The 26,763-nt window shown below is 43.2% G+C and overlaps 1 protein-coding gene across 4 annotated transcripts; it reads left to right on the top strand.

Moving 5' to 3' along the window:
• The first annotated feature begins 199 nt into the window (after positions 1 to 199).
• On the top strand, positions 200 to 26,295 carry GLYR1 (glyoxylate reductase 1 homolog). Of its 4 annotated transcripts, XM_082064289.1 has the most exons (17): positions 255 to 318; positions 1,193 to 1,285; positions 2,430 to 2,466; positions 3,694 to 3,773; positions 10,499 to 10,637; positions 11,225 to 11,467; positions 14,441 to 14,527; positions 15,430 to 15,486; positions 16,564 to 16,614; positions 16,727 to 16,800; positions 18,644 to 18,743; positions 19,641 to 19,751; positions 20,064 to 20,165; positions 21,219 to 21,381; positions 21,802 to 21,981; positions 22,463 to 22,587; positions 22,905 to 26,295. In XM_082064289.1, exons 5-17 carry the CDS (start codon positions 10,551 to 10,553, stop codon positions 22,977 to 22,979), a joined length of 1,455 nt encoding a protein of 484 aa, XP_081920415.1. In that variant the 5' UTR covers positions 255 to 318; positions 1,193 to 1,285; positions 2,430 to 2,466; positions 3,694 to 3,773; positions 10,499 to 10,550; the 3' UTR covers positions 22,980 to 26,295. The 4 variants fall into 4 exon arrangements, with proteins under 4 accessions (XP_081920413.1, XP_081920414.1, XP_081920416.1 ...); XM_082064287.1 differs by lacking the exon at positions 1,193 to 1,285 and having other exon boundaries at positions 200 to 318; XM_082064288.1 differs by lacking the exon at positions 1,193 to 1,285 and having other exon boundaries at positions 200 to 318; positions 19,641 to 19,753; positions 20,069 to 20,165.
• Positions 26,296 to 26,763: the final 468 nt, after the last annotated feature.

The raw sequence follows: 26,763 nt of genomic DNA, 5'->3' as shown, positions 1-26,763 counted from the left end.
CGACGTTTTCCCGCGGGCGGGCGGACCCTGCGGCTGCCCCCGCCGCTCCCCGCTGCGCTGCCCCGGACCGGCCACCGCCCCGCGCGAGCCCGACGTCATCACGACGCCGCACGTCCAATCGGCGCCGCCGCCGCAGTCACGCCTCGGCCGGTGACAGTCCGCCCGCCCACGTGACGAAGCCTGACCAATCCCCGCTGCCGTTGCCTGCCCCCACCCCCGCGGCGGGTGCCGTCCTGTCCCGGCAGCCCTTGCGCGGGGCGGCTGTGGCTGTGTCGGTAAGATGGCGGCCGTGAGTCTGAGGCTCGGAGACCTGGTGTGGTGAGTGGCGGCGCAGGCCGGGCGGCGGCGGGGCAGAGCGCGGCAGCGGCCGCCGGGCAGCGGGGGAGGTGCCTCTTGCGCAACGAGACCGAGGCTCCGCCTGTGGCAGCGGAAGCTCGGGCGGGGCGGCGGCGGGGCTGTGTCCGGCCCGGCGGAGCGCGGCGCGGCGGGAGCCGAGAGGGGCCGGGCCCAGCGCTGTCAGCCCGCAGCCGCGGCTGCTCTGAGGGGCGGTTGCGGGGAGGGAGGGACTCGGTAGGTCTGGCAGCGGTGGGTCCGCGGCCCGGGCGGCCGGGTCTCGCTGCCGCCGTCCGTTGAGGCGGTGTGAGGGGCGGGTCCGCGGGATGGGGCTGGAGCGGCCTAGGGGAGCCCGGCTCGGCTCTCGGCCGGCACCGGCGGGAGGTGGCACATAAAAGAGCCTGTGTGAGATGGAGCCGGCTGAGGGGAGCGGGGCAGAGGGCGATCGTTGCGGAGCTCGGTTGGAAATACGGTCTCCTGCCAAGGGAACTGAAAAAGAACATAGATAAGTTAGTATGGATGTAGGGAGAGCAACGATATGATTTCTTGGCAGTGCTTTAGTGAACCAAGACAGCAATCTGGGAAAACAAAGGGTTTTTTCCGGGTTAGGATGTCCCTGCTGAAGCTCACAGAAGCTATTTCCCCTTGTCACTCCAGTTTTACCCTCAGATAGTCCAGGGAGCTGTGATTTCGTACTTCCTGATCAGGAGAACCAAGGGGATTCCATCAAGCCCTTCGAGTGCTGATTTTTAAGTGCCAAGGCTCTACTGTACTCGATAAGCTAGGGCATCCTGCTAGGGCTTGCAAGAAATAGCTAATCCCCAACACGCAAGTGCATGCATTTATATTTATATCCCAGATAAAAAGAAGCGCGTGCTCCAGGCTGTGGCAACTGCAGTTTCTCATCCGAAAAATTGACAGTGCTGTGAAGTTGTCTAATTTATATAGCAAAGTAAGTAAAGATTGGTTCCTTTTAGCAAACTTGTTTTTTTTCCAGCAAGGATTTGGGGAGTACACTGCTTTCAGTCTTGGAATGCAGATTATCCTGCTTTCATTCTGTACGTGACAACCTAGACAGGTACTAACCCTAGAGCCATTACAGAAGAACTGTAACAATAAGACAGTAACATATGAAAGGCATTGATGAATGTCTTGTTCAGTACATGAATGAAAACATCGAATATGAAGCACGATTACAGCTCTTGGCAGTGTTCCTGCCTGACCATCGCTACCGAATCATCTGCGTAGCTTTGCCACCTCAGGAGGGGCTGCAGAGCCACTTGCTGAGAATTTTTGGTTCAGGAGCTGGCAGGCTCCACAGGTCCTTTGCCAGTCTCTTGCAAGGTGATGACTGGTAAGGTTTAGTGAGAGAACTGCAGCCCGAGTAAGTGACAAGGGTAAAACACACATAAAGCCACCATGCTGAGGTCTAAGACTGCTGTCTCTTCCTCCTCTGTGAAGAAACATTTTTTGTGTAGCTTTCGTAATGGAAACATTTGCAAGTATAGGAAGTAAACTTTTCTTCCTTTTTTATAGCTCTTTTATACCTTTAGCACGTCTTACTGTGCTGTTGAGCACCTGAGGAAAGTGGTAATGGAACATCTGTTCAGGGGATCCTGCCATTAAAGCTTTTCTGTGAGAACCTGTAAGAATCTCAGCTCTGTGAGCTTGCAGTTGGTGGCTGCTCTGCTCACCAGACTGTTCTGTCCGTATGGATATAAGTTACCAACTGAACTGTGGTTTGATTCCCTGCATCTGTGCCTTTCTCAGCTCCTTGTGAGGGAATATCCAGTCTTACAAGAGCACTAAGCCCTGTAGCACTGTGTCTTCCAGGCAGCAGCTGTGCTGCTGCTGCTCTGTTCACTTAAATTCTGATAGTCCAGTGAGTTCATGCAGACTGTTTGAGGCCTTAGTTTAGGTGTAGGTATCTAACAATCCAGTGCCTGTATGTCAGCTGCATGTCTTGCCTTTCACGGTAGGTTACTGTGACCTGTAACTCTATTAATATGAAAAATCTGATGTAATGCAAAAAGGTAGACATGCGATACTTGTTTTTTCTCTGATTCTAGTGCCTAATACTTTTTTTTTTTCTCTAGGGGGAAACTAGGCCGGTATCCTCCATGGCCAGGAAAGGTAAGGTTTAGTTTTATTTTTATTGTTGCTTTCTTTGCGTTTGTTTGGTTTTGCTTTTTCCATCTGCACAGAGAAAGCTTTGCCTGAAAGCATTTCAGTTAGAGATTGATATTGGGTTTGGTTTGTGTTTTTGTTTGGTTGGTTTATTTTCTTTGTGTGGTGGTTTTTTTGTTTGTTGTTGGTTTTGTTTGGTTGGTTGTTTTTTTGTTAAATACATACCCCACAAATCTAAACTATGAGCCAGTTTAGGGCTTTATTTGATCTAGAAGTTCAGCCTGTTACTAACAGCTGTTAGTTCAGATGGAATGAAAAGCAACAGGGAGCCGTTCGTCCGGCTCTGGAACTGATTGTGTTTCCCAGATTTAGTTATTTAATCCCTATCACTTTCTGCAAGGCAGATTTCTTTCCTCCCATAGTAAACTGGTTAAATGCACTGTGTTAAATAATAGAAATAAAGAGCCTGGCTTCTCAGGATACTAGTTTAGAGCTGTGGTTTTTGAGTAATAATTTGGGAGGTAGGGAGTAGTTAAACTTTCTCTTCTGGTCTGGTTGTTTTCTTTCTGATTAGAGACTAAAAATATTTTTTTTAAAAAATAGATTATCTATGTAATTTTTATTATTTCAACTTCTGTGAAAGAACTTTGTTTTTACTTTTGGTGTAAGTGTGAGGACTAAGCATGCTGAGGTAACCAGCAGGGAAAGGTGTTGTCAGTGTGGTTGACAATTGCAAATGTTTGGTTATTGGATCAAGTCAAGTCCAGGCTCCACTGCAGTCTTTCAGGTGTCACCTGTGTAACTGAATGGCAGCTTTTACCTTTACTAATATTTTAAACTTTTAAAGCAATCTGTTCTGGGAGTAAAGACAAAACTTTGAATGTAAATTTTAAAAGTTGCTTGGGTGGAACAAACCTTTATTAATGCCATTTGGCTTTCTAATTTTTAAAAAAGATTGCTGGTTTATCTGTCAGAGATAGGGAAAAGAAACCTCACTAAGAATGTAGGGATGTATCAGTGAAGTTTGGGTACTTTTTGCTCTGCTGCAGCATACCTGTATCTAAGGAAGTGCATGGTTGCATATTTAGTTGAAAGACATAATCCAACAGATTCAAGTTCTCTTACTAGTCAGATTTAAACAAACCTTGTAATAGCTGTAACACATGACAGTAAAATCACAGAGCATAAATTTTCATTATGTGCTTTTTAACTTTCATTTCTAATCACCTTCAGATTGTTAATCCACCTAAAGATCTGAAGAAACCTCGTGGCAAAAAGTGCTTCTTTGTGAAGTTTTTTGGAACAGAAGATCAGTATGTACCTGCTTGTTTTGATCTGATGAAAATACTGTGCCTTATAATATGGATCTTTTGTGGAAGAAATACTTACTAACAGTGCAGTGTAGCTTTGTAGAGGATTGTCTTTGATCTACACACACAAAAAAAATCAACTATTATTGCATGTTATAGCTGCTCATGTGGGTGTATGAAGACTGTAAAGGCTTAAGTACTCAATCATGTTAGGATTTAAGTTGCTGCTGTGAAGGAAAGTTCTTGGGAGTTTGCCATTTTTAGGAGAGTAGGTGTGACATGACTGACTTAGATTTTAGCATGTAACCATGTATGAGAGGGGTACAGCTAGGAGTATTCATTTGTTTTTCTGCCAGAAGAATGAAACAGCTATATGCTTGCCACTTGTTAAAGAATATACCATCATACCTGCTGACTGAAAACATTCTGGCTGTTCTTTGGGAAGACTTTACACTATAGGAATGCCAAAACTGTTATAGGCTACAAGGCAGAATTTATTGATTCCAAACACATGTGCAAAATCATAGGTGTCTTAGATACTTACAAACTGGAGAAAAAAAAAAGAAAAAAGAAAAAAAAAAAAACACACCACTGAGAACTTGGGTATTTCATGAAACTGAAAAATATTTTGTTAATTTTCCATTTTTTCCCTGTATTTTCTGCTGTTTTGCATTAAGTCATACAATAAGGGAAAAAATTACAAATATCTGTGGAAGACTACAAAGCCCTTTTTGGAAGAAAGGTTATGAACTGAGACCATTTAATGGATATTTCTTCAGGAAAATATTTTTTGACTTCTAAGTTATTTTTACTCAATATTTAAAATAGTTTTCCATTAAAAACTGAGGTCTGAACTTGATGGAGTAGAAATGAATGCTACATACTAATAGGAACATTTGTTAGATCTGTAGTAACAAAAGGCAGGTGAAAGCTGATTTGAGGGCAGAGAGTGGTTTTCAGTGGTGGCATTGTTGTTAAATGTGGTTATTTGAGCTAATTAAGTTCTAAAAGTTTAAGAGATTGCCTGTTTCTCTCCCAGTTGTTAGTTCTTGATTCTTGTATTTCACATTATTGAATCAAAAATAGAGATGTTTTGTTGTAAGACAAGTTTGGAAAAAGTGGTCATATATCTGGGGTACTGTAGCTGAGATTAGCAGCATGATTGCAAATGAAAAGTTTAGAACTGCAAAATAATCAGGATTTATTGCACGATTCTAGAGCTCTGGCTAGGGAAAATCCAGTCGTCTGGCACAGTAAGGTGGTGTCTCCTCCTGCCTCCTGTCTCCAGCTTGTGAAATTTAATAATTTCCTGCTAGATAGTCATCATTTAGAAATTTACCTGCTTCAACTGGCATACCCTACCTGGAAATTAAATAGACATAAATACTGACCCCTTTGTTCTTCTTTTAAAATAATATTGATAGAAGAGAGAGGAGCTTGTGTGACTGTTCTGTCCTGGAACTTTAAAAGAGTGTGCTGGTTAGAACTGTGCTGGTCTAACCAGTGTGCTGCTTGAGAAAATCCTTATTTTTGAGCATAATCAAAGAACCAAATGAGGAAAAACGTTAATATTTTCACTTAAAAAGTGAGCGTGAAGGGAAAATCTCTTATTTTGTGCAAGTAAACTAATGTGTTTTGCAAATACTTTTTCCTCAGTGTCTATAAACAGTAGGTGGTAATACGTAGCTGACAAAATGTCACTACTCTGCATAGTGAACAGCACGAGGAGCAGGAGGAGGATGCAGAGCTCCATCACTGGCTGGAGTCTGTGGTGTGATGAGTACGCTGACTCATGCCAATATTCTAGTGCACATTGCTTGTCTTCTGGCACTTCACTTTCTGCCACTTTCAAGTTTGTAGGGTGACGTTACTATACCACTGAATCATTTTTACACCTCTCTTATTATTGCCTTACCCTGTTGAGGTTTAACAGGTGAGCGTGTGGATATGAGCTATTGGCCTGTTGTCCAGTGTGTGTGAGGTGAAGGTGATACCAGTTACTGGGTAGAATCCCTCTCTCAAACTTGTGAGGGTGCTTCCTGGCCAGTCTATCGATGGGTAGGCAGTCTCAGAACTCATAGTTGTATATTCTTCTGAGGATTCCCAGGTGACAGTGGCCAGAAATGCCACTGTTTCAGGTTAGGTGAAAATTGTTTCCTCTTGACTTCTGTGGCTCCAGTTTGCCATACCAAAGATTGAGGAGAAAGCTCCTTAGAAGTCAGAACTGGGATACACGCATCTGAGTGGAGTGAACAGGTGAATAAAAACATACTGATGAGTTTGGAAGTGGTTTTGGTGTAGCGTATAGATAGGTTTTGGTTATTTATGAAATCTTGAATGCTTCAGGATACAGTACAGAAGAAAATGTTTTTTTTTCTTGTGAATTGAATATCGATACTTACTGGCCCAGTGAGATGCTGCAGTGACTAAGGAAACACATGAACTAGAAGGCTGGAAGTAGTTTTCGCCAAAGACATGAAAGTGAGATCATGAATGTGTTCAGGCTGTGCTCTCAGGCCTGGGTTTTGATAAAGTTTCTACTTAGTTCTATGATCCTTATTTTTATTGTGTTGGTGGAGTAAGTTGCTTCTGTTATTTTCAAAGTAATAGGTTTTCTGGAAGATAAGGAGTCTCTACCCATGGCGAAAAAAATTGCTTATTTGTTTAAACTGTGAAGTACATCTGTGCTTTACCTGTGAAAGCCACCTTGATGTTCGTAGTAGTAATACAGTATCCGTGTCCTGTTGTGATTGCCTGAACTGCAATGCACTTACTCATGTAATGTCTCTTATTAACTTGTTCTCCAAATTGATAAGAAGTTTTTTCTAGTCTGCCTAGAAGTTATTTTTCTAGAGTGTCTCTTCCCAAAGTAAGTCACTTTTAAAGGATTCATCATCTGAAATCAAGAAGAGTTGATGTTTCCTGCCCATAGACCCGGCAAGCATGTAACAACATCCAGTTTGGGGAGTATAAACAATTTTAATTTAGCCTTTCTAAATAGAAGTGAAACTTTGACCTGTTATCTGTGTTTCTAACCATCCTTTTCAACTAGTTTTTAGATCTGTTTTTATTTTCCAAACTACAGTCTTCTCGTAGGAAATCTTTGTACATCATTCCAGTAGTCAAGTACTGCAATGTAAGAACCTATACATTGCTATATATGTGCATTAGTTGCTTTTAGTAGCTAGAACTAATAGATTGGCAGGCCTATAGCCTACAAATCTTTCTCAGTGTGCTTCATCCAATTCAAAATATTCTTATATTTCACAGCCTGCTAGGGAATTCATCATGATGTTGTCAAAACTAAAAAAAATCATTGCTTTGGAGTTATCCTTCTGTTTCATGGAAGTACTATGGAGAGTCCTGCAGTCATCAGAGATGTGTGCACGAACACACACATTCACCTCCCATGCCACCCTCTTTCCCCATTAGATATTCTTTAATATCCAAATGGTCTTGCAAGTCATAGATATCAAAGTCTTAATAGGAAGCTGGAGTAGTCCATTCTTACTCATAGCACCTTTTTGAAGCCCCAGTACAAAACTAAATAGTCTCACTAAATGTGGTGGGGTCAAGGGGCACTTCCTGACTTGAAATGTTATGGAAAAATTGGAGGAAGCTTGCAATCCAAGATAAGTATAATAATCTGCAGCCTGTTTCCATCAGGCACAGTGATTTTAGCACAGCACTTACTGCCTTCCCATCCTCTGTATCCTGTTGGGATGCAAACACCCACCCTCTTCTTCTGCCCCTGTTCTCCCTGGTTTTCAAGGAGAGAGAAATTTGGGGATGTAGTCTTTCTAAAATGTTCTTTTAGGTCCTGACATCAGAAGACATTTGCTTAAAGTTTGCAGGTGTTGGACGTGATGCTCGTTGGCAATCTGAGGCGCAAGGGGCTCCCTGATCTTGCTGGTGTTTCTCAGTCGTGTGCATTGTCCCCTGCACAGCTCTCTGTGGCTGGGGCCAGACTGCTGGGCCACCTGGGGTGTTGTTGGGTATCTCTGCATGCAGAGCGCCATAGCTGAAAATCACGATTGTCAAAACTTTTCCACCTCTTAAAGGTATCTTTGGATGTGTAAGCATTCTGCAATTGTTTTTATTGCACAAATTTAAAAAATCTAATACTGAGGATTTCTTTCAGAATTGCCCTGCTACTTATTATCTTTTGCTAAGTATCCCCTGCACGGACATCTGTTCTAATTTAGTGTGGTCATTTTTGTATCTTTTATCCATTAAGAAGTTTACATATCAAATTTCAGAGCTCAGCCATTTGAATTCTTTTACTGATGAATATTGGGACATTACTTTTCTACAGCAGGAAACCTATCTTGATTTCTCTGTTGTGTGCTCACGCACGCTGGGCTTGTAAATAACTAAGTAGTTTTCTTTTGACTGTTGGTTGTGTTAGCATTTTGTGTGGGTATCTAAAGTGCTAGAGTGTAAAACTTTATGATTTTTTTTTTTCTGAGACTGTAGTAAGTAATAGAAATTTGGAGATGCAGTGCTGCCGGTTTCCATCCGTAACTGTAAGGCTTGAAAAAGTGAGTGTGGATATTCTTCCACTTTCATGTCTCCAATTTATCATTAGAAACTGATATCTTTTGACTAGAAGAAAGTGGCTAGGAGGTTGGGGGGTTTAAGGTCTCCTTGCCTGTGTTAAGCTTATTTGTTTGTTTCTCAAGCTCTTTGTCTTGGGGCCAAGTGCCAAGATGTACCTTTGAAACCAGGAGCCAGAAAGTTTTATGCTTCAGAGTTTCTCTGTGACAAAGGAAGATTAATGAGAAAGGAAGCTAATGAACCTTGTGCAGAGAGGAGGGATAGGATGTGCAGAAACCAAAGAGAATGCCTTGATAGAAAAAGGTTATCTTTATTTAGAAATTCAAATCAGCTTTTAAAATGCTTTATTATAATGCAGTCCAAAATTTTGTTTCCTTTGTATACATAATGGAAAGGTTTCTGATGAGCTGATGTTTTCCAGTACCTAGGGATGCTTTGTCACCAGGTGCCACACAGAAGAGCTTTACAGTGTAAGAGAATTTTACAATATGCTTCATTATATTGTCTGGGCAGCCAGGAGGGATTCTCTGATGGCTGCTGGGTTACAGGCTCTAGTCTGAAAGTGACGATTTAGTTCATTATATTACATGAAGTCAGTTACTCTGAGGAAGATGTAAACTAAGCACAAGGATTCAGCTTTGCGTGCAAAAGCTTACGGGGTTCTGCCAGTAGGCTGCGGTGGAATCTTGGTTTCGGCAGCGTGGACAGATGCCAGCAGGTTTTGTAGTCACTTCTAGCTGGAGACCTCACCTCTCCAAATACGACCCAAGAAGTTTCAGTTTACCTTGAGCAAGTTGATTCCTGACTAGAGACAATGGCTAATGCTAGTGAAGAGAAAGATCTCCATGAAGTTTTAAAGAGTTTATTGGGCTTTACTGCTCCATGAAGAGAGGACAAGCAAGATCCGGCAAAGCAGCATTGTTGTTATTATTTTCACCTTTATTTTCAGTTTGACTGTATGACATGATGCTCAGTGTCTGAAAAAGCAGCTATTAAATCACTTCAGCTGCTTGCAGGAGCTCGACTGCACTGGAGACTATTTAAAACCTGTAATTGTGGCTATTCAATGTTTGTAACACAGGTGTTTTGAGACCAGAAAAAATGATTTTGACTTGTTTTTGCTCTGTGTTGGGCTGCTGTATGCTAAGAAGTACTGTTGGCTATTCTAGCTCAGGAAAAGCTTTTCTAACTCATATACAGGTCTGTTTTCAGTAGGGTGGAAAGAGCTTTTTAACAGTGTGGCTGGTAAGCCTGGGCTTGAATTTGGGACGAGAAGAGGGTAGTGTTAGCTCTGCAACAGCCACAAGGAGTGTTAAAAGCAAAGGCATTCCTGCAGTGAAGGAGGGGCGGAAGAGCTGGTCAACCTGAAAGAAAGTGGAGTTGTCACCCTGTACTTGACCACTTAACCGTGTCTAAATGCAGCAGTGGAAATAGGAAAGTCATTTGAGTTTCCTCATAGGACTGCAGTCAGGTTAATACTCGGCTATTGCACCAATTTATCCTAAAACATCAACAACAAAGAAAACAGTTCTTTCTCCTCAAAAGTCAAAATGTTTTCATGTAGAATATCAAAGTACATCAGAAGTATGTTCAGCAGTGAGCCATGTGTGCTCACTTTATTTGTGGTCAGCTCTATTGTGAGAGATGTAATTTTGTGAGTTTTTTTCTCCAGTTTTTGCAGACACTTGTGTGTGCACGGTCTGTTTGAACAAGGGATTGATGACTTAAAATTGTTACGTGGCCTCCACTGTCAGCTTCTTGAGCAGATTCATATTATTGGCTCCCTTATGTGGAGGCATGTGACTGTGGGTGTTCCCCCTGGTGATACTAGAGCAGTCTCTAGACCGCCTTTATTCTAAACAAATACCTGTGATCACATCTAAAAGCTGTCTTGGTGATAGAGAATATGCATGATGCTCAGAGCAGAGTGCTGCTGGCATGAGAGATTATAACACTTGAGAGAGAAAACAAGTAAAAGTACCAGAAGAAAGTTTTCAGTGAATGCAGAAATTGCAGCCCTTCAGGTTGTAGAAAGCAAGTGACTTTGGACTGCCATCATCAGTTGCTCTGGAGACAAAAAATACGCCCGTTTCTAAAAGTGTGATGGTTGAGAAAGTTGCTGTTTGGAAAATAAAACTAACTTCTTTTTTTTTTTTTTTTTTGGTTTCTAGTGCTTGGATCAAAGTGGAGCAGCTGAAGCCTTATCACGCTCACAAGGAGGAAATGATAAAGATTAACAAGGGTAAGCGCTTCCAGCAAGCTGTGGATGCTGTAGAGGAGTTTCTGAGGAAAACCAAAGGCAAGGACCAGGTGAGTGGTTTCATTTTTACTGTGTGCATCAAAGCAGATCTTGGCATGAGTGATGGTCAGATGCATCTTTATGTGAAAGAAGTTTGACGCCTCTTGCAGGGGGGAGGTAGTTTTCAGTCCTTTATGGGTTTTTTCTTTGTTTATTATTCCTATCTTCTCTTCATCCCCATTCAATCTTGTTTCATGGGGGAAAAAGGTAGTGTCAAACAGATGAAGAAACTGAAGAGGCTAATTGATCTTATGATGATTTGGTAAATCAGTCCTAAGTTTTGGGCTAGAATTTGTTATCTACTAATCTTGTCTTTAGTGTATTGGAAGTGCAGATATGTGCACTCACTCACAGCAAGTCTTCAAGTGGCCTGTTCTGTTACTCACTTACTTAAACCGATGCATTTTTGCAGGAGAACTAACAAGGAACTTCACTCACCGACTTCTAAGGGCTAACAAATACCTAGTTTTCAGGTTACCATGCTGTTGTTTTTCTTGGTAGTTATCACCACAGGGTCCTTCACATCCTTGGTTTTGCATGAAAATCGTTCCAGCTCTTCTCTTCTTTCCTTACCATCTTCTATTCTGTAATCTCTCAGGCGTCTTCCCATAACTCCAATGAAGAGAAGAATCGGCGTAATTCCAGTGAAGAAAGAGGCAAGCAATCCGCTGCTGAAGAGAAACGCAAAGCCAGTTTGTCTGAAGGGAAGTTGAAGAAGGGCACAGGGGAAGGAAAAAAGAGGGTCTCTTCTGTATCGTCAGAGAGAGGATCAAAATCACCTTTGAAAAGAGCCCAGGATCAGAGCCCCCGAAAGCGGGGGCGTCCACCCAAGGATGAGAAGGTTTGTGTTGTGCATGTCCGCCAGTACTTGTGGACTTTGCAGATGGACTCTAGGGTTGACTGGCACCTTGACTAAAAGGCCAGCAGGAAGAGTCAGTTCAGTATCAGGTTTTTTTAAGCTGTTCCATGTTACTACTTCTAGACCGTTTGCTTGCCTGATACCTTTGGCAAGCACGTTGTTGATTCTTCCTGTGATTTTCACCAGTTAGTTATTTTGAGTGGCTCTGTTCATATCTTTGAGAGGACTTGGAGAGCTGTATCATGAGACTCCACCTTTCATTTTGCCATCCCTCAAGTTCAGTTTGTGTGGGAAGGATTATTGAAGAGATGTGGGTCTTCATCTGATTCCTGACCTCTGCCATCTCATCTCCTTTGTAGGATTAAGTGATGATTAGTCAACCTAACCCTCAGTACTTACAGAGAGTGGGGTATTCTTAAGGGCTAGGGCTTAAAGAAGAAACTCTTGTAGCATGGGGAATCCGCCAGAAGAATGAATTGTATTCATTTCAGCTTCTGTGCTATAGGATATATTTCCATCCTCCATTATAAAGGTTCAACCTTTGAGCATTATTGGTTTATCCCCTTTACTTCACTGTTATTTCTGGATGTTATGGCAGCAGCAATAGCCACCAATACTTTGTCTACCCTCATCTCGAGTTCCAGCCTTTTTATTTATTGTGGAACTCACTGTTGTGGTCCAGATCTTCCCTTTCCAAGTGGATAATTATTTCAGTGGATTATTTCAATGCACGTGCTCCATCGGACACCACACCTGAAGACCATTGGGAGACTTCAGCTGATACACCCTGTGGCAGCCTGCTTGCTCATCTGTGCTCCAAAGGGATCACGTTACGCTGTGCTTCACAATCTGTGCTTTCAGTGCACTTCAGGATGCAAGTCAAGATGGTAATCTTTGATCTCCAAAACTGGGAATGGATTGGCCTTCGCTGGTTGAAGAGCAAACTCCTTCTTGATGTAGTAAAATGAAGCCCATCATCTCAGATATGAGCGATGAAAGAAATACTGGCTGTATTTTTTTTGTTTTTCAGAGCCAGCTTCTGTTCAGTCAGGCTGTACAATAGCCCATCAGTTTCTCTTTTTTTTGGGAATTTGAGGAGGGGAGGAATGGATGCATATTTGTTAATTCTTACTAATAATTACAGAACTTGTACCCTGAGCTGTAGAGGAAAACACTTTACTGGCAACATACTTTCACCTTTTAAAGTGTCTTGCTCTGAGCATATTGTATCTTTGCATATTTCTGTTAAAATAAGCCGAAGGGCTTTTTTTTTTTCCTGCTTGCAAAATGCTTCTGTATCTTTGAGCTAGATTCATTCCAAAATCAATCAAAACTAATGGCTGGGAGAATTCTGATCGTGCTGACACATTCCATGCGTAGGTTTTACTGTATTAGCTACCTCAGGGCATTGGAGCACTTTGAGTTAATTGTGGTAGTAGAAACTATTTTACTGGCAAGTTGCAAGCGGAATGGTTGTGAACAGATCATCACAAAGAGGTGGCCAGCTCTGTGATAAATGTAGGAAAGCAGCCTTTTAGCTTCTAGAAAGTGATGTACCAACAAAGGAATTGCCATGAAAATAGAACAGTACTGCCTTAGTACTATTTTTCAGCCTGTGAAATAATTTTAAAATCTTGTCATCTTCTTGCTTGGTTCTCATATTTTCCCAAAATTCTTAGCCCTAGGGTAGAAAACATGTCACTGTTCTGAATTACTGCAGTGTGGGGATTTGGAGGGGGTTTGCCCTGTCACAGTCCAAATTCTGGCTTGCCAAGCAATAAGGATGCACAAAATTCAAGGATCCTGTTGTTGAAGCGTGCTCTATCTAGAAATGCTCTGTAGGCATACATGATCAAATTATGCAGATACTCTCATGTTTAAGTTTAAACTAGTATTTTTCAAGGAACCAGCATGACTTCATAGGTATCAGGGCAGGGTATGTCCACACTTTACCAGTTGAAACAGCAGTATGGTCTGTAAGGGGAGGATTTTAGTGTGCAAGGCTCTCCCTAGACTGAAATGACACTTCTAAGGTGGGAGACTGATGCCTAAATTGTCCCTGCTGACAGATGAAACAGTCACGTCAATCTGGGTTACATCCAGGGATCTTGCTCTCACAGTGCTCTTCTCTTGTGGTTCTGTGTCATCACCAAGGTATATTGTGCATTGTCAGGAAGTTGTTTTGGGGGGGAGATAATGTGATTCCACTTTTGAACCCTCATTTTAGGAAGACAACACATAATATGATGAAGTCCTGCGCATTCTCTTCATATAGCGTGAAGACCTAATGTGTCTATACCATACATCTATGACCTGTAGCATGAAGACCTTTTAACCTATGTATCCTGGGGAAATAAGACAGATAAATTTTAATGTGCTCAACAGTGAAATACCTGATGTATTAAGCATTATCATGACATTACAGATTGGGGCCCGTTGAGTGAATGGGGCAGTCCATGTAGAGTTTGTCCCATGGATTTTGCAAACTTGAGCAGGTGTGGCTGTCACCCTCATGCTTTGAAGGTTCTGTTAACAGGCTACTTTTTATGGCAGCGGAGGATTAGAAGTGTTCAGACCTCTATGGTGATGTTGTTTACCTGTTTGTTTAGCTTTTTGCATCTACTGGAGGAAAATGCTGGATCAAATGTGTTTGTTTGCTTCTCTGTTCATTTCATGATTACACAAGTACAGTGATTCCTCTTGCATCAGAAGAATGGATTCTCCAGAAGCCATAACCATTGTTGAATTCCTCCATTGGCAGTTCATGTTGTTTTCACCTCACCTGTGTTGATAGTATACTGTCTGTTTAAATATCAACTCTTTATGGAAATGCATGTGAAACAGAAGGCGTTTGTAATGCTTTTCAAAACTCTGTCTGCTCATACGATCAACGTGCTGTCGCCAGCCACTGAGCCAGGTTCTGAGCTCTTTCTGATCCTCCTTCTGTCTCCTCAGGACCTCACAATTCCAGAGTCAAGTACAGTGAAGAGAGTGATGACTGGAACAGTGGCTGGATTTAAATGGCCGCCAAGCGTCAGTGAGGTGAGAAACTTCACAACGTATGCGATCTGGGAACGGAGTTTGTGGAGGCAAATCTAGAACTTTTTGTCAAACAGTGAGATGCCTTCTGCCTGTAGGAACAAGTAAGACACTCTCATTCTGTAGTGCAACAAAGCTAGACAAAATTCTGGTCAATTAAGAAGTATACTGAGAAGTGAGATTTCAGTCTTTGTGGAACCATTTGCAGATTCACACTTGACTTGCTGCACTAATTTTTACACTTTGTGTTTCAAAAGTATTTCTGGGGCTGGCTTTCCAAAACGGGAAGACACGATGTGGATAGTCTCTCCCTGTCTAGATACTGTTGTATGGGGTGGTTTCATTTGATTTCCCTCATAAGCAGCTTTTGGAAACCTTTAGTTTTTGTTGATAAATAAAGAAGTGATCTGTAAAGCAGAATAAGAGCAATGTGACTCTAGGCTAATGCATATGATGCTCACTGGGGAGGTGAGATACCTGGGTTACCAGTCCTTGTTGCTGTTAATATTGGTTTCCCTAGCATGTGACCGTGCTAGGTGTCATCTCCAGTCAGTTTCCAGAATGCGGTTTTAAGGAGTTCCTTGGAAGCTGGAAATTAAATGTTTTCCTTTCCATGGGAAGAGGAAGAAGTGGGATATGAGATCTCTTCCTGCCATGTAAATCTTGCTCATAATCTTCGGTTTTCTGGCAGATGTCAAAAACTTAGGAATTTGATATGAATGGCTTTGGGAATGAAACACAACGTAAACTGCTTAATTGAAACAGGCTGCTTGATACAGTTGATACGTTTTATGTTTTCCACCTTAAGCTATTGTTCTCATGCAGCTTGGGAGAACAAGGGAATCGTGCTGTTGTTCAGTGACTCCCTGGGAATGTTTATGAACCTGTATTTTCTCTCTTTGTAGCCTGTGAAGGACAGTGACCCCCATTTTCATCACTTCCTGCTGAGCCAGACAGAGAAGGTGAGGATTTGGCAGACAGGATCATTCTGCTGGTCTGTCTAGCTTGGCATCCTGCCCTTTGCTGGGGCTAAGTACAAGGAGTACACGGAAAGAGCTCTGAAATTGTGTTCTTTCGGGACTAGCAGCAATTAGATTCTCATGTGTAATCTTGTAGTTCAATTACTTCCTAACCTTAAGGTCTAGAATGGTTTAGCATTGAGTACAGTGAGTCATTTAAGTAATTAAAGATAATCTAGGATTTGACAGATCTGTTACAGTAAATTCTGTAGCTTGAACATTGAGGGGCAGGAAAAGCTGTTTTTCTGTTTAAAACTCTGTCGTTTGATTGTCTTTGGTTGTCCTACCAGTGCTTTCATCTGAATGAAGTTGTCAATTAACCGAATATGGCAGGAGAATTTCCAGGACCAGAAAAGCTCATGTAAAATGTAGCCAATTTATCTCCTGAAACTCAGAAGCCTTGTGGGATTTTATCTTCAGCAGTTGAACATCGGGAAGAAAAGGAAAGAACAAATTAAATGAAAAAGGATTTGTATCTAGCTGAGGATCTGGGCAGAGCCAGAAGGATTAAGAGCAGCTAGCAGTTTTAATCTAGACAAGCTCACAACAAGCAGCATGGGAAGGGGCAGCCTTCACCTTCATGTTTGGTGAAAGCCACGTGCCTTCTCATCATGACAAGAACGTTGTTTTCTTCCACAGTTGCATTGACACACTGAGCATAGGGACGAGCAAGGTCGTAGCAGGCTTGGGAGGGCTCTGTTTTCTTTGGCCCAAATGTTAGAGTAGGGGTGCGCTGGATCCGTGGCGCTGGAGGATCCTGTCAAAGGGAGTTTGCAGCACCTGTGTCAGGAGATGGGCAGAATTGCTGGGACAGGGTAGGAAAAGAAGAGCTCAGTATGTTGCAGCAGGTTTTCGTTTTATTTTTCTCCCATTGAGGAAAGCCTGAGAGTTTTCCTGCTTTGCAGATGGTGGTGGGTGGGTGAGCTGCCTGTTTCTTTGTAATGAGGATAGACGGTCTGCTTGCTCAGCAGAGCAAATCAGCACTGTCCTTCCCCTGAATGCTTTGTCTTCTCCATACAGCCAGCTGTCTGCTATCAAGCCATCACAAAGAAGCTGAAGGTTTGTGAAGAGGTAAGGCAAATCTTGGTTTTGATGGATTGTCCTTATTGTCATGAGGACTTGCAGTTCCTCCAGGGCTGTGCACTCTATATTTTTTTTCCTCTTCCCTCCCCCACCCCTCCAGGAAACAGGATCCACCTCCATCCAGGCAGCAGACAGCACAGCAGTCAATGGCAGTATCACACCTACAGACAAAAAGTAAGATCTCCAACGCACTTCAGCCATTTCCCTTCCTTTTTCTCCTTCCCAGCTCATACATGCAGCCATTATCCAGCTTGTCACTGAGAATAAATAAATCTAACGTTTCCCTCTAACTACAGATCTCCTCTGTCCTTGTGTCAAACTCTGATTTGGGGGGCAGGGGGAAGGGAGGCAGCTAAAAAAGAACAGGAGCTATACAGTAGAAAAATTCAGAATAAGGTCTGGCCTGGATACATTTGCATTTCAGGGCTTGTCTGCCGTTGCTTTGTTCCTGTAGGGCAGACTGCAGAGTGTCAGGCAGTGTGAGTGCTGTATGAGGCAGAAAGATAAAAGGGTATCTTTCTCCAGTAGTGCCTGGCAGTTGACTGTGGCTGTTTAATCGCTCTTCTGAGTGTGTAGAAGGCAAGAGGAAGAGGGAGGCGTGTTCTCCCAGCACAAGAGCTTTGCTGTGTAGCACGTGAGCTTTCTGGTTTCTTCTAACGTCCCCCTTCTCCTTTCTAGAGTGAGAGAAGCTTAACTTGAGCTTCCTGTTTCACTCTGTAACTTCCGCTCTGTTCAAATTGAGTTCAGGCCACAGCTTGCTGTTTGCCGTTGGGGTCGTTCTCATGGGATGTCAGTTCTCGACTGTACTCCAGGGGAACCAAAATAACAATGAAGCTGTTCAGGTAAAACAGTCTCTCAGGAAAGCGTGGCTCAGAGGTGGGTTGGAAGAGAAGGAATATCTCCTCTATTTTAGAGACTTGAAAATACGTGGACCTTACTTGGGCTGTTTAAGGAGCCTATAGTGACTTGTTCTGACCTGTCTAAATTAGTTTGCTGTAGCAAAAGGCAGCATGGCTTGGTGGGAGAGTGCAGGTGGCTTGTGAAATCCACAGCACATCTGTAGTGTGACTGATTCTGAAGAATCAGCTGGGGAATTGCCAGGCAAATTTCGTTGTGAAGTTACATCAGACGCGTAACTGAAACTTCACAATCTCCTACTAGCATTGCGGGTTTGGTATGCAGCTCGCTGCGTGATGTGGAAAAGGATCCTTGCAGAAATGGCTGCAAAGGAATTCCTGTTGCAGGTAACTAGGGATGGAACTCGTGAGTGTGTTGTCTTTTGAAGAGGGAGAACAAAACTCTTGCCAGCTTTGCGGTGGGGGTGGGGAGGCTCGGAGAAGGCAGCTGGTGTCTGGGGCTGTTGTATTGTCGCTCTTGGTGATCAGTACTGGCCTATTCCTTCCTTCGTGTGTCTGTCCAAAATTGCAGCTGTAGAGCAGGAACCAGGTCTTTGGTCTGTGCATGATGCTTAGCCCAGCAGTCCTTGCTGGAACTACTTTGTAGTGTATCATTCAATAGTATAAGCAAGTCGTTGTACTTGTGACTTTGTTTAAAAATCAGAAGGTTAATTAGAGAAGTATCTGATGTTCTAAATGTTCCTTTTATTTTCAGTAAGTCAGTGGCTGGCAACAGAAGGCACAAGAGCAGCGATTCTAATAAAAACAAACAACAGAAAAAATATAAACAAACAAAGAAAGCATACCCCCCCACACCAAACAAAATCAGACCACCCAGACCTTTAATACTTACATAGTCTTCTGAAGCAGACTGAAGACTTTCTTCAGGAAATTGTTAGGAATGCTTAGTAAGCAAAATAAATACCAGTATCTGCCAATTTGGAATGGGTGGCTTAAAAATCCTCTTGCTCTAGCTGAGGCTGCAGAGGAATATGTTTGGGGATCGTTTTTTTTTTTTTTCACTGGTGGTGCTCCAGGGTTTGCTCTTCATCATCCCTAAGACCGTGAGCAGCTGACACCAATTGCTTTCTGCTGCATTAATGTTTATCTCTTCCCCTCAGGATAGGATTTCTGGGACTTGGCCTGATGGGGAGTGGCATTGTCTCCAACTTGCTGAAGATGGGTCACACTGTCACTGTCTGGAACAGAACTGCTGAGAAGGTAGGCACGTGTTTAAGGTACAGGTGATACTTAACCTTTTCTAAACATGTAGTTACCACCTCTGGCTCAGGGAGGCCTGGAGTCACCAGTTGGTGCTGCCTAGGAGAGTATGCCAAAGAAACATAAGTATTTGCTTGCCACCTTGTTCCATTATTATTTCCTAGGTGCTTGCTGGTGGCCACTTTTGGCTAAATGAAGCTGTGGTCTGTCCTATTATGTTCTTATGTGACCAGTCCCCACCCCATTGCCAGTTTGTATGAGATGAGAGAGTTGCCAGAGAAGTTACAACCTTGTCCATTTGTTATGGAATGCGATATCAAGTGCTTCTGGAGATACTGCTGATACAAGGCAGTTGGCCCTAGGAGCGGTGCGGTAAGATGCACTGCTTGATCACAGCTTCGTCTACACATCCATTGTACTGGTCATGTTGTAGTAACAAAAGTTTTGTTGGAAACCTGCTGTGTTGTAAGGCCAGGATGAGAAGGGTTTTATAGGTATATTCAAAGTGGAAATGGAGCTTCTGTTACATCTAGCTGGCATTATTCTTCATAGTGGAGGAGGGAAAGTGGATGACTGGGGGAGATGTGGTACTCAGATGATATTATGGAATATCAAAGGCAGGAAGAGCACTGTGGTTACTTTGTTAAAAGGAATTAAAATATATTTTTTAACTGCAAAACATGGATGGTTCACTTGGGGTTTCAGAAAAGCTGCAAAAGACCCCCTTGTGTATGTGGGGACAAACCAACAGAAGGCAACGCAGTTGCTATGTAATTAATATGCCTGGTTCCTTTTGAGTCAGGTCCAACAGCAGAGTTTGTTTCAGCAAAATGCTAGAGAAGAACCCATTTGCTCTGTACTTAATTTTTCTCACGTTTGAATTTGTGACTTTTGCAGTGTGATTTGTTCATCCAGGAGGGGGCACGGCTGGGAAGAACCCCCGCTGAAGTTGTCTCCACCTGTGATATCACCTTTGCCTGTGTATCAGATCCAAAAGCAGCGAAGGATGTAAGGATTAACTCTTATTTTTCTTCCACCAGCTAGACTACAAGATACGGTCACTGAGTACCAGTTCTGATTCCTATTAACCACGGTAGCTTGGGTTGTTGTAGATGCAGGGCGGTGTAGCTATTTAAAAATAAATGTCCTGACAAAAATCACGCTTTTAAAAAAATAATCCCTGGGGGACAGGTTTTGATATTGCTCTAGGGATCTACCACTGCAGTGCCAGGTTCACTTGAACTGCTGTCCTGCAGGATTGGAGAATTGAGGTTTCCTTGCAGACACCCTATTGCTTTACCGCTCTTCTGTTCCCCACAGCTGGTGCTTGGTCCGAGTGGAGTGTTGCAGGGGATTCGCCCAGGGAAGTGTTACGTGGACATGTCCACTGTGGATGCAGATACAGTCACGGAGTTGGCCCAGGTAATCACATTGAACTGAACTCGTAACATCTGTGATTCAGCAGCAGCACTGCTGTTCTTGTTGCTTCAGGTGGTAAGCTATCAATAATGAAGATGTTTCTGAAGGTTTTGGGGCTTCTTTTAGGAGACAGTCAAGTCGCAGGAAAATAAGACAAAATAAACTGTCAAATCTTGACCAAAGTTGCTGTTAACAGCAAAGCCTATAGATTTGGCAGGGCTGTTAGCTGGCAGCAATGCAAGAAGCCAGCCGAATTTTGATCTTTTAAGAAGTAATTAGAGCCAGATTGGTATTCTTTAGAAAACTGGAGGAGAAAGCACTGTCTGGTTTAATAGCTGTCCTTAAATTGATAAAATGCCTAATCCACTTATTTTAAATGTTCGGGTTGCTGAAGAAGAATGTTTTCATGTTTCATTCTGTAGAAATATTATTATAGAGAGGATTTCTGTGGAAGTGTTTTGATTATTTCTGATGTGGTGTCTCTGATTTCCTCTTCAGTGTTCTTGATTGTTATCCTCTGCCCTAACAGCATTATGTGTTGTTGCACAAGTTTTGGTGGTGTTTTAAGCAGACATATTGGTGATGCAGTAGTGTGTAACATGGAGAATGAAGAGTCATACATATTAGTAAACCTCTGGTTGAAGAAATCTGTCACAGGCCTTTCCTCTTTGGGCAGAAAGGAGAAAATATCGTAACGGTCAATCTTCTGAGATTGCTACACCACATGTACAACTTCAGCACTGTTTGTTGGCCGTTATGGGGTGCCATGGCAAAAGCACATAAATTTAGCTGCTTAAAACAGAAACAGTAATGATGGGTGAAGGAAAGTATTGCTGGAATGTGAGGTCAAGTTTTGTTCTCTAGTACCCTTTTCAGGATGCAGTGCATGACATATTAGTGCTTTCCTCTCCTGTTTGTATGTCTGAGCTGTGTGTTTGGCTTTAAAATTCTGTCCTCAGGAACAGGAATGCTCTAAACAATGTTCTTGCTGTGCTGCCTGCTCAGCATCAGTGCGTGCTGTTCGTGCACAGCTCACCAGCGATGCTCTTTTTCCAGGTGATAGTGTCCCGGGGCGGTCGCTTTTTGGAAGCACCAGTCTCAGGAAATCAGCAGCTATCTAATGATGGGATGCTCGTGATCCTGGCTGCTGGCGACAGGGGTTTATATGAGGACTGCAGTAGCTGTTTCCAAGCAATGGGGAAGACCTCTTTTTTTCTAGGTAATTGAAACACAAAGGGCCTGATAGCAGTTTCTTAGTGCAAGGTTGGGGAATTCCAGCAAGGAGTCTGGGAGGTGTGTGTGTCATCTGTTCCTGGTCTCCTTGGGCAGTATGGGAAACTGGCCTGCTCTTCTGGAACTTGGCCAATTTCAGAGCCCTCCAGCCTGAGTTTTCTTTTTGAATACTGGCTCATTTTGGAGGATCCGTGATGCTTTTTATTTAAAGTCATACTTTGTTATGATATCTCCCTTCCTTTGAGTGCCTGGAAAATGGGTAAGTTTTCTGCAGTCTTTCGGGGGGAGGGAGAGCTGCCAAGTGCTTGATATGAAGAGTCTGGTAGTGTTAATACTGTGTGGGGTGGGGGAGCAAGGCTGCTGTGTCTCTTCTGAAGGGATGCCCAACGGTGTGTCTCGCTCTCAGGTGAAGTAGGCAATGCTGCCAAGATGATGCTGATCGTGAACATGGTCCAAGGCAGCTTCATGGCAACGATAGCAGAAGGACTGACTTTGGCTCAAGTGACTGGCCAGTCCCAGCAGACCCTTCTGGATATCCTCAATCAGGGACAACTTGCCAGCATCTTCCTGGACCAGAAGTGCCAAAGTAAAGTTCTCTTACGTTGTTCAATTGTAGGACGTTTGCTGCATTTCAGATAATGGCAGGAGGGAGAAAATACCTGTCCCATCTTCATCAGCCTGGGATTTGGGGTATTTTAACCATTCTGGAAATGAAGAGCTGAGTTCCTTTCCTTCTCCTTCATAGCCAGGGCATCTGAGAATACACCCAAGCTCTGCATTGTCTACAGCCTACTTGAATTCACAGTGAGGGTTTCATTGGGGCAGGCTATTAACTGACATGGAGGGCAAGCTGCTTAGAAATCTGAGTTCACTTTGTCAGTGGGCAATAGTGAAGGTATCAGCTGTGGCCAGATGAAGATACAGAGCAGAGAAACAGAAGAGCTAAAAGCAGTATTCCTGATGATCAGCATGGGAAAGGGAAGTTGGGTGTTGAATTGTATGCCCTTTCAGTGTGGGCTTGATTTACTTTTGTCATACTAATTTTTGGTACATGTTCCTCTCAACAGATATCTTGCAAGGAAACTTTAAACCTGATTTCTACCTGAAATACATACAGAAGGATCTTAGATTAGCTATTGCACTGGGCGATTCTGTCAACCACCCAACTCCCATGGCAGCTGCTGCCAATGAGGTAAGAGTTGTTCAGTGTTCAGATATGTTACTCAGCATTTCTTCCCTTGCCGTCTCTAAGACAAGGGAACAGCGATTGGAATATATTTTGACTAGGATGGAATTGGATTTGTTTTGATTGTAGAAAGCCTTAGAGTGTCACATCAGTAAACACAGATGGCCTCAACAAGACCTGGTGTGTTCTGATCTGCGCTGCACTAATTATTTGACATACTATGCAGTTCTGTGGTTTGCAATGGTCAGCAAAATAATTTTTCTACTAGGGAAAGTCTTTATACAAGAGCAGACACTGATCCTTTTCTCATTTTTCTTCTCTAGGTCTATAAACGAGCAAAAGCATTGGACCAATCAGACAACGACATGTCTGCAGTGTATCGGGCCTACATCCATTAGGCTGCACCGTTCCTACTGTTAATACTATGATTATTGATTAATATTATTATGATACTGGGTTTTAACTCTGGACCAGTCCATCTCTGTCTCTCCATTTCCTTTTATACAGACTTTGAGATCTGCCACGGAGGCAGCTGCTGCGGTGAGCCTTCCCCTGGTGGCAGAAGGGGGGGAGGAGGGGGCTCGGATTGTTGCAGTCTAATTAGAAAACTCCATGCCATGCACTGACAGTCATGGAACAGAACAGTGGCGGCTTGTTCAGAAGCTCTGAGGCAACTCTGCCAGAAATCTGCTGCTTGGCTGCTTTTATTTTCTTCTTTGTACGCTTGTCCAAGATGCTGTTTCTAATGATCCCTTTTCTCCTTTGCTGTGAAATAATGCGCGTGTTGGACTCTCTGCATCAAGGGGACAGGTGACATACATCCCATCTACCTGTGAATATCACTAAAGTCCTTGGTCCCAAGTAAGGTGAGGAGCATTCCTGTTAATCGGCCACTGTTAGAGAACAAAGCACCTCCCGTGGAGGAGAATGGCAGTTCTAGAAGGTAATGGGGTTGCATGCAACACTGTCTTGATTCTGTTTCTTTTTAAACTTCCACCTCCCAAGCACCTTGATGAAGGAATTCCTTGTACTGGTAAGAAAAACAGATTGCATTGATGTCTTCCCCTGTACAGACAACTATTGCTTAGGGAACACAAACCTTACTGAAGATAAGAGAAAGCCATCGTAAATGAGCCTCCTAAAAGGCTAATCACAGCTTCCCATCCCACAGACAGCATTGGAGAGAACATTTGCATGGAAAATTGCAAGAGAAACATTGCCTAAAACTGGGCCAGAGGTATTTTATCTGGGAAGGAACAAAGCTTAGGGTTACTCGTGGCCTTAGCTGATGTTGCTTCACTACTTGCATTCTTTTTTTTTTAATTTCCCTTGTAGTCAATAATTTCAAAGGTGTATTGGATTCTAGCAGTGTCACAAGCAGAGTGAGTCTGAAAGGTGCAAGAGGAGTAATCGTAGAGCCAAGAGTCTGAGGACCCTGAGCTCCTTTCCACACTCTGGCCTTTGCGTGGTCATTACATCTCTTAGCCTGTTTGCCCATCTCTAAAGGTGGGGGATGGTTACCTACCTCACTGGGATATTTTGTGTACTGATTAGTGATCTTTATACATGTCAGATTTTCCATACGTGTTCTTGGTGTTACTACTCTGGGTACAACAGTAGCACAGCATGAGACTTTTCCCTATACCTGTGACCCTGCTTGTGGCCAGACACCAACTTCTAGAAAGAGTAGTAAGGAAAGTGGAAGGCTAAGACCACTGCTGAGCTTTTATCTAGAAACATGGGACTTGAACTGCAGATGCCAAGGCCAGAGAGCAGAGATGCTTTTAATGTTAATAGCGGAGCAACGCAGAGCCCAAAGAATTCCTGTCTCTCTAAAAATACACAGAGCATGTTTTGGTTTTTTAGAAATTGTTCTCAGTATTAGCCTTTTAGGAGGGTTCTTGCATTTTAGGTTTGAGAGTAAGTAAAATGCCAGTAAGAAACTTTATTGGCTAAAATCGCTTCTCAGTGGCACAGTCTCCTCCCTTGTGTTGGGATTCTGAAAGGAAAGAAAGCAAATTCAAAGTAGACCATGTTCCTTTAAATCTGTGTGGTCTGCCCCTCCCACCATCTTATATTCCTTGGAAGTTAATGGCTTTGTAGGGAGATTTTCTTGTGGGTTGGGATTTCTTAACAATCCTGCTTTGTGCAGCACGTGCATATGGTTCAGGGCCACCTTATTAAGAAATAGAGAAAGTGTCAGTTACTCATTACAAATCATGGCATCTAATGCTGTAAATGTTACTTTAAGTATTTCACCTCCTGTGATCACTATTATTTGTGGGCTAATATTGTGTTACGCATTACGTCCTGTGGTGAACACCTCCTAGTAAGTAATCGATCTGTTAGACATCACTTCGCCCGTTTGTCAGTGGTATCTGTGAACAATACTAGATATACATACATGTTTCTTTGGCAGTGCAGCTGTCATCCTGCATGTAGATACTCACATTAAAGGCACATGTAGCTCCCCAGGATAACCAGCCATTAGCCTGCTTTTGACACACCTGCGCTTCCCCCATCCCAAAGAACTCAGCTATTAGCGTCAGAAGTCCTTGGTTAAACATGCCACAGTTAAGAAATCACTTACATGAATTGTATATTGAGGGCATCGCCGGGGAAATTGTGGTTTTGGGGGCAGGAGGTAAGACCACACGTTTGATAGCGTAAGACTTTGAGAGGAAGAGAGAGGAGCTGTCTGGGGTCCAGTTGAGGGTGGAACTGTGCGGAGCCAGCGCAGCAGCATCCCCCACCTGTCCCAAGGAGGTCTCTCGGGCCAGAGCGGAGGTGAATGGATCTGAGCAAAGGTAATGGGGGATCTTCCTCCTTTTTACATTGTGGTGCCTCTGGCTAGAGTGAGAACACAAAAGGAGCTCTCAAGTCCTGTGAAGTGGATTTCATGGCGAATTCAAAGAACCCTGTTTGTGAGAGAACCACTCCTTAGGCAACTTACAGCTGCAGGTTTTGTTTTCCAGAAATACTGTAGTTCTCAAAATGGAGCTGGTTATTGATGTGGGAGTAGCAGGTGCAGACTAGTTAAACACTGTAATTTATCCTGGGAAACCCTGAGGGCAGCTTTCTGGTGAGGTCAGTGGATGTGGAGTGGCCGGAGGGCGCGGAGCTGCCCAGCCAGCTGTGCCATCCCAGATGTGCCAGGAGACCGAGAGCTCTGATGTGGACGTGAAGTGGGGAGGAGGGATGGAAATGGTGGAACTGGACTGTTTCAGATGCCGCTTGAGACTGACTCGTGTCAGTCTCACTCGGATTCTTGTATTTATGTCTGTTGCCTCTGAACGTGGATCTTAGTCTGTTCGAGGCCTGAGATTTGGGGGATGGAAGGGGCAGAAGCTGTGGATTGAGAGATGCTCCAATAAAACTGGCTAGTCAATGTTGTCTTAATATTGTTGACAATTCTGTAAAGTTCCTTTTTATGAGGATTTCTGTTTTAGCTATTTGCTTTTTTTGACTCCCTCCTTTTTAAAGAGAAAATGTGACACTTGTGAAAAGCTTGTAAGAAAAGCAATTTCTTTTTTCCTCAATGATAGATCCTATAGTTAATTAAGGTTGTGAATTTTTATTTTTTGCCTTGTTTTTAATTAACGTTTGTCATTCAGAATAGGATGTGTGAAAATGTTTAAATGGCAAAACAAAAATTTTTTTGTGCAATTAACAAAGCTACTGGCAAAAGGAATAAAATCTTTCATGGTAACATAATGTTCTTGTGGCAGTTTGTGGCATTAAAGAAGTATGTGCATTCCTCAGAACATTCAAAAATCCCAGTTGCTGAAGGATAACGGTATGCCTGAGAGCATTTTTGTTGTTGCAGAAGCCTGATCTTGTCTGTGAGGCACCGCAAAGGAGGAATTTGGATAAATTCCAGCCTCTGCATGCAGAGGGCTCTGTGCATCTGGGCTGCGAGGAGATGAAGGCTCAGTTCTAAAGCAAAGAAGGCTGCGAGGGAGCTCCAGGAGCTTTCTGGTGTCGATGACCTCTTGTGTTGCCAAAGTTTTGGGAGCCTGGTGGCCCAGCTGCTCTGTCTGGAGTCTCCTTCCTTCGAGCATTTGGGATTGTTTGAGCACTAAGCAGTAAGTGGGATTTTCCAAGATGAGATTGCTTAGCTGGAGCGTTTGCAAGCTCCAGAGCATTGCTTTTCCCTCATCCAGGTGGTGATTGCTGTCAAAT

This window comes from Streptopelia decaocto, assembly GCF_964273445.1.
Source record: "Streptopelia decaocto genome assembly, chromosome: 13".
NCBI classification, from domain to species: Eukaryota; Metazoa; Chordata; class Aves; order Columbiformes; family Columbidae; genus Streptopelia; species Streptopelia decaocto.
Note: the sequence above shows the minus strand (reverse complement) of the source record. Positions and strands in the feature narration are given on the sequence as shown.

Excerpts from the sequence above, each read along its gene's own strand:
- GLYR1 (XM_082064287.1), top strand. The coding sequence starts at position 281 with ATGGCGGCCGTGAGTCTGAGGCTCGGAGACCTGGTGTG. Across the intron at positions 10,638-11,224 it reads AAACCAAAGGCAAGGACCAG|GCGTCTTCCCATAACTCCAA; the intron begins GTGAGTGGTTTC and ends GTAATCTCTCAG. Across the intron at positions 15,487-16,563 it reads TGCTGAGCCAGACAGAGAAG|CCAGCTGTCTGCTATCAAGC; the intron begins GTGAGGATTTGG and ends TTCTCCATACAG.